Source organism: Neomonachus schauinslandi, chromosome 4 (genome assembly GCF_002201575.2).
Source record: "Neomonachus schauinslandi chromosome 4, ASM220157v2, whole genome shotgun sequence".
NCBI lineage: Eukaryota > Metazoa > Chordata > Mammalia > Carnivora > Phocidae > Neomonachus > Neomonachus schauinslandi.
The window spans coordinates 50,772,748-50,785,507 of record NC_058406.1 but is presented as its reverse complement, the minus strand read 5'-3'; the positions used below and the strand labels follow the sequence as shown (position 1 = coordinate 50,785,507).

General features: G+C 36.0%; 1 protein-coding gene across 1 annotated transcript in view; it reads left to right on the top strand.

The window, feature by feature from the left end:
* LOC110571795 (integrin subunit beta 3 binding protein) overlaps window positions 1–12,760 on the top strand; it is a 59,071-nt gene that overhangs the window by 17,617 nt on the left and 28,694 nt on the right. The window contains exon 3 of the mRNA XM_021679958.1: window positions 10,419–10,554. Coding sequence (XP_021535633.1) covers window positions 10,419–10,554 — 136 coding nt within the window. The remainder of the gene's footprint in view (window positions 1–10,418; window positions 10,555–12,760) is intronic.

Genomic DNA, 12,760 nt, shown 5'->3' with positions numbered 1-12,760 from the left:
TTTGGAGAAATAGCTACTCAAATTAGTTACCCATTTTTAAGTAATATTTTTGTTGTTTTACTTTTGTGTATTCTCAGTACAATCACCTTATCACAGATTCTCTGGGTTGTCTTTTCACTTTCTTGGTAGCATCCCTTTGATGCACAAAAGTTTTAAATTTTGATGAAGTCCAGTTTACTTCTTCTTTGATTGCATGTACTTCTGGTGTCATATCTAAGAAACTATTACTTAATCAAGTTAATTTTGTACATGATGTGAGAGTAGGAGCATATATATTCAGTTGTCCTAGCACTATTTGTTGAAAAGATATTCTTTCCCCCATTGAATGGTGTTGATACCCTTGCTGAAAATTAATGACCTATAAATGTAAGGATTTATTTCTGGACTCTCAAGTTGACTCCATTCATGTCTGTCTGCCTTTATGCCACTACCACACTTTCTTAATTACTGTAAGTTTTCAAAATAAAGTTATAATTACTGTAAATTTGAAATCAGGAAATGTGAATCCTCCTTTTGTTTTTCCTTTTCAAAATTGCTTCTGCTATTCTGTATATCTTGCAATTTCATAGGAATTTTAAGATCACCTTGTCCATTTCTGAAAAACAGCCGTTGGGAATTTTGACAGGGATTACAGATCAATTTGGGGAATTTGCCATCTTAACATTATAGTAATTCACCCAACAACAGCAGAACGTACACTCTTCTTATATATTCTCTCAAAACAACTTCCCTATCCAGATCACTTTCAAAAGCTTGAGATTGTGGGAGTGGAGTTTCAGATAAAGTGTGCAAGTTCGAGGAAAATTTTCCATGAAAGCCCTTGTTTGAATAGCAGTGTTGGAGTTTCTTTGCCTCACTCCTTCCCCTCACCGAGAGAAGAGGAGGTGATGCTATGGATCCTGGACTAAGAAATATGGCAGTACCAGGTGCCTATACTGACCCTATCTACCCTGCTTTTTCTACTGTTTGCTTCATGTTCCTTGAACTTTTCTGATTGCAAAAGGATAATCACTTACCCACCATGGCTAAATTCTCTGCCTCTGGGAGGAGGGCAGGTCTGTGAATCTCATCCTCTTCCTGAAAGTAAGCTGGCTTTCTCTCTGAGGTTGGGGTCTGCTGGGCTTTCAGTGGATGTGAGGCCATCATCTGGCCAATGCTCTGATAGAAATGGCACTTCTGGAGTAGTATGCATTCCTTGGCTTGATGGTCTAGACATTCAGCTGTAGCACCAGTCTCATTTGCATCTATGCTTCTGCATGTTCTTCCCCTTTGGCCACCTCTCACTCCCAATACTGAATACCTCACCAGGTCTGGGGACACAGAGGGATTCTAGGCCCCTGGCAGACTTCTTAAAGGTGAACGCCACTGCCTTGCCCTCCTTCCTTCAAGCTCCAGAAGCCCTCCATGTCATGTAGGCATTAATATTCTAGTGATATACTAGATTGGGTGAGGAAACTAAAATTGAGAGTAAGTGGTATACCCACAATAGCATAGCTAGGACACAGCAAAACTATTATATGAGCCCAGGCTTCCTTCAATATAACACAGCTGTTTTTCCTTTAGTGTAATTACTTAAACGCTTTATGAATCTTCATCCTATTTGGCAAAATCTAATTTCTAATACTCTTTTTGTTCATATTATCTTTACAGTTAACTAAATTTATGAAATGTTTTTATTTTTTCAAGATTTATTTATTTGAGGGGGGGAGGAGGGGCAAATGGAGAGGGAGATAATCCCAAGCAGACTCCCCCTGAGCAAGGAGCCCAACGTGGGGCTCGATCCCACGACTCCAGGATTATAACCTGAGTCGAAATCAAGAGCCAGACACTTAACTGACTGAGCCACCCAGGTACCCCCGAAATGTTTTTAAATATTGGGTTGATTCAATAGGAACAAAGAAAGTCTTTTAAATATCCATATGGAAAAAAATAATCTCTTAATCTTTATCTCACCTGATACACAAAAATTAATTCCAGAAGTGTCATAGGCATAAAGTAAAAGTTAAAAGCATCAAGCTTCTAGAAGGAAATATAAGAAATTATCTTTGAGACCTAAAGTAGACAAAATTTCATACAACAGAAAAAGTACTAACTGTAGAAGATAAAGTTAATAAGGTAGACTTTATCAAAATTAGAAATTTTTGCTCCTCAAAAGACACCATTAAGAAAATGAATAGGCAAGCCAGGGATTGAGAAGAAAATATTTGTCTCACATCTATCCGACAAAAGATTTGTATCTATAATATATAAATAAAAAATAAAAAGACAGTACAATAAAAATCTACAAAAACTTGAACCAACATGTCACAAAAAAATATTTAAATGGACAGTTAGCACAAAAAGTGTTCAACATCATTTATCATTGGAAATACAAATGAAACCCACAAATGGATACCATTCCCACCCACTAGAAGAGCTAAATAACAAAACAGAATGGCTTTTAAAAAACAACAGCACTAGGGGCGTCTGGCTGGCTTAAGTTGTAGAACTTGCAACTCTTGATCTCAGAGTCCTGAGTTCAAGCCCTATGTTGGGAGTAGAGATTACTTTAAAAAAAACGGGGGGCACCTGCATGGCTCAGTCAGTTAAGCGTCTGCCTTTGGCTTAGGTCATGGTCTTGGGGTCCTGGGATTGAGCCCCATGTTGGGCTCCCCACTCAGTGGGGAGTCTGCTGCTTCTTCTCTTTCTCCCTCTGCTCCTCCCCCAAACTCGTGCTCTTCCTCTCAAATAAATAAATAAAATCTTTAAAAAAAGCAAACATGAGAATGACTAAAACAGTGCTAAAGATTAATAAGGATGTGGAGCAACTGGAACTCTCTTTTACTGATTGGAATTTAAAATGACACAAATACTTTGGAGAACTCCAGCTTTTATTTTATAGAGAGAAGTACAAATCTCTATCCTATAACCTAGCAATTACATTCCTAGCTTTCTCAAAAAAATAAAATGACATATCCACAAAAGACCTATTCAAGAATTTTTTTTTAAAGACTTGTTTATTTATTCTAGAGAGAGAAAGTGTACGTGTGAGTGGGAGGGAAGGGGAGAGGGAGAGCACGAGTCGGGGGGAGGAGCAGAGGGAGAAAGAGAAGCGGGAAGCCTGCTTCTCCCTCTCCCGCTCCCCCTGCTTGTGTTCCCTCTCTTGCTGTCTCTCTCTCTCTGTCATTAAATAAATAAAATCTTTAAAAAATAAAAGCTTTTGCACAGCAAAGGAAACAGTCAACAAAACCAAAAGACAACCGACAGAATGGGAGAAGATATTTGCAAATGACATATCAGATAAAGGGCTAGTATCCAAAATCTATGAAGAACTTAGCAGACTTAAAACCCAAAAAACAAATAATCCAATCAAGAAATGGGCAGAAGACACTAACAGACATTTTTCCAAAAAAGACATCCACATGGCCAACAGACACGTGAAAAAGTGCTCAACATCGCTCGGCATCAGGGAAATCCAAATCAAAACCTCAATGAGATACCACCTCACACCGGTCAGAATGCCTAAAATTAACAAGTCAGGAAACGACAGATACTGGCGAGGATGCGGAAAAAGGGGAACCGTCCTACACTGTTGGTGGGAATGCAAGCTGGTGTAGCCACTCTGGAAAACAGTATGGAGGTTCCTCAAAAAGTTGAAAATAGAGCTACCTTACAACCCAGCAATTGCATTACTGGGTATTTACCCCAAAGATACAAATGTAGTGATCCAAAGGGGCACATGCACCCCGATGTTTATAGCAGCAATGTCCACAATAGCCAAACTATGGAAAGAGCCAAGATGACCATCAACAGATGAATGGACAAAGAAGATGTGTGTGTGTGTGTGTGTGTGTATGTGTGTACATATACACAATGGACTATTATGCAGCCATCAAAAAAATGAAATCTTATTTGATATGTCTTTGCAAATATCTTCTCCCATTCTGTCGGTTGTCTTTTGGTTTTGTTGACTGTTTCTTTTGCTGTGCAAAAGCTTTTTATCTTGATGAAGTCCCAATAGTTCATTTTTGCCCTTGCTTCCCTTGCCTCTGGCAGTGTTTCTAGGAAGAAGTTGCTGTGGCTGAGGTTGAAGAGGTTGCTGCCTGTGTTCTCCTTTAGGATTTTGATGGGCTCCTGTCTCACATTTAGGTCTTTCAACCATTTTGAGTCTATTTTTGTGTGTGGTGTAAGGAAATGGTCCAGTTTCATTCTTCTGCACGTGGCTCTCCAATTTTCCCAATACCATTTGTTGAAGAGACTGTCTTTTTTCCATTGGACATTCTTTCCTGCTTTGTCAAAGATGAGTTGACCATAGAGTTGAGGGTCCATTTCTGGGCTCTCTATTCTGTTCCATTGATCTATGTGTCTGTCTTTGTGCCAGTACCATACTGTCTTGATGATGACAGCTTTGTAATAGAGCTTGAAGTCCAGAATTGTGATGCCACCAGCTTTGCTTTTCTTTTTCAACATTCCTCTGGCTATTTGGGGTCTTTTCTGGTTCCATACATTTTTAGGATTATTTGTTCCATTTCTTTGAAAAAAGTTGTTGGTATTTTGATAGGGATTGCACTGAATGTGTAGATTGCTCTAGGTAGCGTTGACATCTTCACAATATTTGTTCTTCCAATCCATGAGCATGGAACGTTTTTCCATTTCTTTGTGTCTTCCTCACTTTCTTTCATGAGTATTTTATAGTTTTCTGAGTACAGATCCTTTGCCTCTTTGGTTAGATTTATTCCTAGGTATCTTATGGTTTTGGGTGCAATTGTAAATGGGATTGACGCCTTAATTTCTCTTTCTTCTGTCTCGTTGTTGGTGTATAGGAATGCCACTGATTTCTGTGCATTGATTTTATATCCTGCCACTTTACTGAATTCCTGTATGAGTTCTAGCAGTTTTGGGGTGGAGACTTTTGGGTTTTCCACATAAAGTATCATATCATCTGCAAAGAGTGAGAGTTTGACTTCTTCTTTGCTGATTTGGATGCCTTTTATTTCTTTTTGTTGTCTGACTGCTGTGGCTAGGACTTCTAGTACTATGTTGAATAGCAGTGGTGATAGTGGACATCCCTGCCGTGTTCCTGACCTTAGGGGGAAAGCTCTCAGTTTTTCCCCATTGAGAATGATATTCGCTGTGGGTTTTTCATAGATGGCTTTTATGATATTGAGGTATGTACCCTCTATCCCTATACTCTGAAGAGTTTTAATCAAGAAAGGGCTAGTATCCAAAATCTATAAAGAACTTATTAAATTCAACACCCAAAGAACAAATGATCTAATCAAGAAATGGGCAGAAGACATGAACAGACATTTTTCCAAAGAAGACATCCAAATGGCCAACAGACACGTGATCAACATCGCTCGGCATCAGGGAAATCCAAATCAAAACCTCAATGAGATACCACCTCACACCAGTCAGAATGCCTAAAATTAACAAGTCAGGAAACGACAGATGTTGGCGGGGATGCAGAGAAAGGGGAACCATCCTACACTGTTGGTGGGAATGCAAGCTGGTGTAGCCACTCTGGAAAACAGTATGGAGGTTCCTCAAAAAGTTGAAAATAGAGCTACCCTACAACCCAGCAATTGCACTACTGGATATTTACTCCAAAGATACAAATGTAGTGATCCGAAGGGGTACGTGCACCCCGATGTTTATAGCAGCAATGTCCACAATAGCCAAACTATGGAAAGAGCCAAGATGTCCATCAACAGATGAATGGATAAAGAACTGGTGTACACACACACACACACACACACACACACACACAAAATGGAATATTATGCAGCCATCAAAAGGAATGAAATCTTGCCATTTGCAACAAAGTGGATGGAACTGGAGGGTATAATGCTGAGTGAAATAAGTCAATCAGAGAAAAGACATGTATCATATGACCTCACTGATATGAGGAATTCTTATTCTCAGGAAACAAAGTGAGGGTTGCTGGAGTGGTGGGGGGTGGGAAGGATGGGGTGGCTGGGTGATAGACATTGGGGAGGGTGTGTGCTATGGTGAGCGCTATGGATTGTGTAAGACTGTTGAATCACAGACCTGTACCTCTGAAACAAATAATATATTCTATGTTAAAAAAAAAAAGAAGAAGAAGAAGATAGCAGGAAGGGAAAAATGAAGGGGGGGATGTCAGAGGGGGAGGCGAACCCTGAGAGACTATGGGCTCTGAGAAACAAACTGAGGGTTCTCGAGGGGAGGTGGGTGGGGGGATGGGTTAGCCTGGTGATGGGTATTAAAGAGGACACCTACTGAATGGAGCACTGGGTGTTAATACGCAAACAATGAATCATGGAACACTACATCAAAAACTAATGATGTAATGTATGGTAATTAACATAACATAATTTAAAAAAATGAAATCTTGCCCTCTGTGACGATGTGGATGGAACCAGAGGGTATTATGCTAAGCGAAATAAGTCAATCAGAGAAAGGTAAGTATCATATGATCTCACTGATATGAGGAATTTGAGAAACAAGACAGAGGATCATAGGGGAAGGGAGGGAAAAATGAAACAAGACGGAACCAGAGAGGGAGACAAACCATAAGAGACTCTTAATCTCAGGAAACAAACTGTGGGTTGCTGGAGTGGAGGGGGGTGGGAGGGATGGGGTGGCTGGGTGATGGACATTGGGGAGGGTATGTGCTATGGTGAGCGCTATGAATTGTGTAAGACTGATGACTCACAGACCTGTACCTCTGAAACAAATAATACATTATATGTTAATAAAAAAAATTTAAAGAAAAGATTCTCTCTCTCTGCCTTTCCACCCCCCCAAAATAAATAAATACATTTTTTTAAAAAATAAAATTTTAATATTTTTAAATTGTGGAACAATAATGAATATAAATAGAAAGACCAACGTATCAACTTTTTTAGCCAATGTTTTATTTTTCCTATTAAATTTTTTTTGTCAAAGTAAAATTTATATATTGTAAAATCCACAGATCTTGAACATACAATCCATTGAGTTTTTAACAAAGGTGTATCAAACAGCCAATCAAGAAATACAAAATTTCTATCACCACAGAGCTAATATATTGGTTATATTCTTTCTCCGCTATCCCTGTAAGATCACTGAGATTAGTGCAAAATGCTTTTGCTTCCATAACTATTATTACAAATAACAATGAAACCCCAACATTATTAGAACCATTAAGGATGATAATCATGGTAGCTGATAAGAAGTTGGTTGATCTCTAGGACTGTACTGAGAATCCTAGGCCCAAATTGTGAAAAGTACCTGAAACAGCTAGTATTTGGAGTATTTTAATATAAGTTCCATAATAGTATAGTAATCTATAATAATGTCTTAGGTAAGACATTCCAATGACCTAATTAACCAGTGTAAGGTTATAAAGAATTATCTCCCTTTAGTTGCCCTAATTTTTCTTTTGTTTCTGGTTATTCAAATATCTATAGTACCTGTGTTTTAAATATTTCACTGATAGCATAGGATAGTACTTCATAATAATAATAGCAGATCCTTTCCATCATATTTCATGCCGAAAGAACCCTTAGTTAGTACTTTCTAGACTGTTTATAATAGGTAAAAATCAATGCAATACAGGCACCTTTTTGGTAGAATATGCTTTAAACAAAGTGACAAAGCAAGCTACAATTTGTGAACAATATTGGAGAGTGCCATCTATATTTGAAATTATGAAGCGAACATTCATTTTTTTTAGACAGAAAAATCAATGCCCAAATTTTAGTTTTGCTAATATACAAGGTTTGACCGCTTTACAAAAAGTACAGTGGTATTTGGGCTGATCAGAGAGTCTTTTTTTAATAGTGGCATTAAATATCTCTAAGGCATCACTGAATATTATAAGCAGTTATAAATTATTATAGAATTATGACTTATTGATTTCTCTTTTCCTAATTTTATTCACATCCTGAATTCCTTCCCTTCTTTAGCCAAATCTAGTCTTCTCACTTTTTCTTCCTCTGTTTTCGAAAGGATCTGGTAGCTAGCACTTATTCCTGAGTGGAAAGAAGGCCGGACTTCTCAGTTAGTAGCTCAGTCTTCCCTGAAATCCCAATCTTAACTGTTCCTGGTGGGGTTAAATGGGTTCTAGGATCACTTCTAAGCATCTTCAGGGTTTTAAAGTTAGAGGACCTTGATAAAACTTTGAGGGGAAAAAAAAAAGGGAAGTAAGATTATGCCTTTGTGTATCAGTAGTCAGGTATATAAAAATGTGTTATTTACTGAAGAACAGTATAGTAAGGGAAGGTAGATTTTCATTTTTCCCTCTTTGTATAGTATTTGTAGACAGACGTTTTTCCAACACAGATGGCCAAAAATAGAAAGCAGAAGAGAAGCCTCAGTATTTTTCCCCTTCTCTCGCCCCCTCTAAGAAGTTTCAGTATTTTAAGGTGAGGGGAAAAACACACACACACACAGACTTATTTTGTGAAAGCTAGAAAATGGTTTTCGAGGACAAATGTATGATCTATAGTTGTAATGTTTAGATATTTGGCATTTGGAAAAAATAATTTTTTGATAAAATAGGAAAACAGGTTGACATAAATGTACATTAGTGTAGTGACTTTCATTTCTTGTACATACATAGTAAAATAGTTCTAGGCAATAAATTCTTGGAAAGGTAGGGTAGGATTGGATAAATGTCATAGTTCATGACTGAATACATATAAACAGGTGAAAACTCAAGATGGAGAGGTAATAATAACCACCTGATAAAGAGACTTAAAACCTTTTCACCCTACAAAAAAGATTGCCTTAGAGTTATAACTTGATATTATAGTTTGATTTTTAAAAAAGATATTGGTTACATTTGTGGCTACTATGGATATATAAAATAAAGAATGGAAAGCCTTCTGTTTCTCCAATATGAAAAAGCATTTATCATTTAAAACCTTAACTGTAAAAAAAAAAAATTGATGCTATAGATTCTGGAACTAATACCAAGATTATTGAAAAAGGTGACACAGCCACTGTTTCTGCCAGGGTGTCTTAGAAATAAAGAATCGTTGACAATGGAGAATTACACAACTATTTCAAGTCAGCTACCAAACTAAAGTTGAATTCTACAATGTAAGTGGAACATCATAAGCCTTCAGACCTTTTTTTATCCCCCGAATCCAGCCTGGGCCATCTGTAGCACCTCTGGATTTCAGGTTTTTCATACCTTTCATTTTTGCTTATCTAAGCCTCACCCTTTCTCCTCACAAGAATCCTTCTGTAAAGTTACTGCAGCCCACTTTGATTTTCCCTTTCCTCTCACTTTTTGTAGCACCCATACTACTGTTAAGACCTCCTCTCTGCTGTTTATGAGGCCAGAACAGTTTTTTCTCTTTCTTTGTACACATTAGTTAGCAAGTGCTGGGTGATTAGTAAGCATTACAGAAAACAGTTTAAAAGGAATTCAGAAGAGCAAGCAATTAATTGTGTGATAATGGGTGGTTGGAGGAAGTGGATCATAAATGGGGACCTAAACCAAAGGAAGATTTGATCTGGGAAAGATAAGAAAGGGCATTCCAGCCTAGGATCACAGAATGAGCTGAGGCCCAAATGTGTATCATCTCAGTGACTGGGACTACAGGTGTCATTTCATACTAGATGAATGAACTAATGCACAAGTGAATGAATTCATAGTGGCTTGGCCAAGGTTACTGGACTGTTCCTTTTACATCATTCATTCATTATACATTTTTGAGTTCTAGGGCACAAAGATGAAGAAATATTTATTTTTAGGAATTCAGATTTTAATGGGGCAGCAGAAATGTGAAAAATTATTAAAATAATTTTTAATTTTATTGGAGGAGGTATGCAGAAGGTGTGTAGGAACACAGAGGAGAGGATAGGAGGATATCCTGTAGGATAGGCCAAATTCTCAAGGGCCTTAAATGTTAATAATGCTCAAATAACATTATTTGAATATGTTAATATTCAATTATATGTTATAATTGTTAAATAATGTTCCAACATTATTTTGGTTATTCTTAAGACAAGAAGTCACTATGTCAGAGCAACTTTGTGAAGGTGTAAGAAAGCACTTAGCCCTCCTAGAATTTCCTTGTGGATTTTACTATAAGAAACTTCTGAGTTTCCCTGGCCTAGCCCCATAATTATACTTCAGGTTCAGCAGACAGCAAAAGTCAGGATATAACTGGAAGAGTTAGCCATCTCTAAACTGTTTGGAAATACCATCTCAGAAGGCAGTAAACCTTGAATATTAAATTTTCACAGATATCAAATTGAGATGCCCTAATCAGTGTGGAGACCTGAAATATCTCTAAGACTTTAAGAATAGTGTTCATTTTGGAGGTGGTAATTGATCGTATTTAAATTCTGAAAAGAAAAAGCAAGGAAAATAATACTGGTTTGAATTTTACAAGTTTTAAAAGGCGTTCTCAAAGACCTAAACATAAGTATTTTTGTCTCAAATTAATTTTTATTTTCAGTCATTTGATTCTTCAAAAATCACAAGGAAGAAAAGTATTACAACTTATTCTCCAACAACTGGAACTTGTCAGATGAGCCCATTTGCTTCTCCTGCAAGCTCTAAAGAACAAGAGCACAAAAATGAACCATCAAATGGTTAGTTGAACATTCTTTTTCATTTATTGTAATATTTTTCTAGTTATTGGTTAAATCAGAATTTTTATTTAATAGTATATGGATCTTGCTGCAGCTGATTTTTTTCTTTTTTCTTAAGGAATTCAACATAAAGAAGGCTAGAATATAGGTACTACTTTGGACATAAATGTAAACTTTCTACGCACTTATTTTAAAATGCTACTGCAGACTTTGTTCCCTTACTCTTCCATCCATTAAATAGAAATTATGGTCTGACTGCCTTCAGCTACTATCAATTATAGTGGTTACAGATATACCCCTTAACAAGCTATCCATCATGTGCATAAATTAAAAGGCATATAATTCAGGTACTGCTGCAATACAGTTTAAGAGAGCTACTTCTAAATGTTATTTTTAGTCATGTTGTCCATTTAGTTTTATCCACATTTTGTTTATCTTTATATAGCTTGCTTTTATTTATTATATTTCATTCCCTTCTTTTCCTTTACTATCTTAAGTGCATTTGCAAAAAAATTTGTAGGGTTTTCCACTAGGGAATAACCCAATTTTAATATGAAATTGTTTATTTTAAAATATTTAGTTTAATTTTGACTACGCGTATTTCTTGTTTTCTCGTATTGCTAAAATATTTAAAAGATATATGAATCTAGATTTCATAGGTTTACTTTTTAATATTACAAAAGGTCATGAATCAGTGACATGTCAGGTTTCTATAATATAAAATTCTAAGTAGGCTCAAATTTAATAAAATATATTTTAGATGTGCTATGATTAGCCTAATTCATATTTTATTGTTTAACATTTATTGAGTGCTAAGAATATACTAGGAGCTACACAGAAACAAAGAAATCTCATTTTACCTAATTTGTTGTAATGAAACCTATAATGAGATCTTAAACTTTTGAATGACTTTTATTTTACTTTAATTAAATGCTTTTTATCTTAAAGCTATTACTATTAGGTTTGCTTTCACAAAAATGTATGAAGATGTATACATTTTCTTCAAGCTCTGTTTTTAATACACTTAATATATCTTTTGTTTAAAATTAAAAATTAGTGCCTTAGAGATGGCACATCTCTATACTGAAATATGAATAGATTTTAAGTGGATATGTATTCAATTTCCATATTGAAATTAAATATGGACTTAAGGGAACATTCCTTTTGCCCATAAAAAGATGGGTCACATGATCCTGGTTGACATTTAAGTGGATAATTATCACAGATTATAGTACTAAGTAAGCTCTTTTTTAAAAAGTCATATAGCAAGCGTTCCTGGGGTGCTGGTAATGTTCTATTTTTTAACTTATATAGTGATTATATTGTTTCATTAAACTGTACATATATATGTTTCATATACTCTTGATATATGTATCTCACATACAAAAGTCTCAACATAGAATTCTCTAGGATCTTATATCACATTATGTCATTTCTAATCATTACATTGCTTGTCCTAATATGTCATCTTATACATGCTTTAGAAATAAGAAAGCGTGACTCTTATGAAGTAATTTAAGTTCCAAATGATCTCATAACTAGAATTAACAATTCTCAGTTTTTAAATATTGTACAAAACATAAGATGCAACTTAAATAAGCACTTTTATTTAAATAGGATTTTCAAGGGCATTTTAAGTGCAATTCACTTCCCATCACACTTAGGATATAATTCAAAACTTTATGACTTTTAAGGCCATACATCATCAAATACCTGGCCACCTCGTCTATCTCCTTTTCTACTACCCTTCCCACGTTTACACTATAACCACTCTTACTTTCTTGCTACTCATCAATCATGTTAAACCCCTTCCTGCCACAAGGTCATTGCACTTTCAGGTCTCTCAGCCTGTATTCCTTCTGTTATACTCTTCCTCTAGGTATTTATATGTACTTTCTATATACATTTGAACTGTGTACTATGTGAACAGATGATTTATTATTAAATTTAAATACATTTGTACTTAGAAAGAAAAATCTGTTTCTAAGTCTTCCCTCTACTTAGACTCGACATGTGGGCCAAAAACAGGGTGAATGATTCCAGTTTGTACTTTTGAGAGATATATATTTATTTACTTATCATCATATATATTTCTCATTGTTATATACGTTTTTGTGTGTGTTATCATTGTATTGCTGCCCTCCCCTACCCCTTAGCAAATTTCTCCAAACTATTATGCTTTTCAGTAAAGAGGAAGGATGCATCA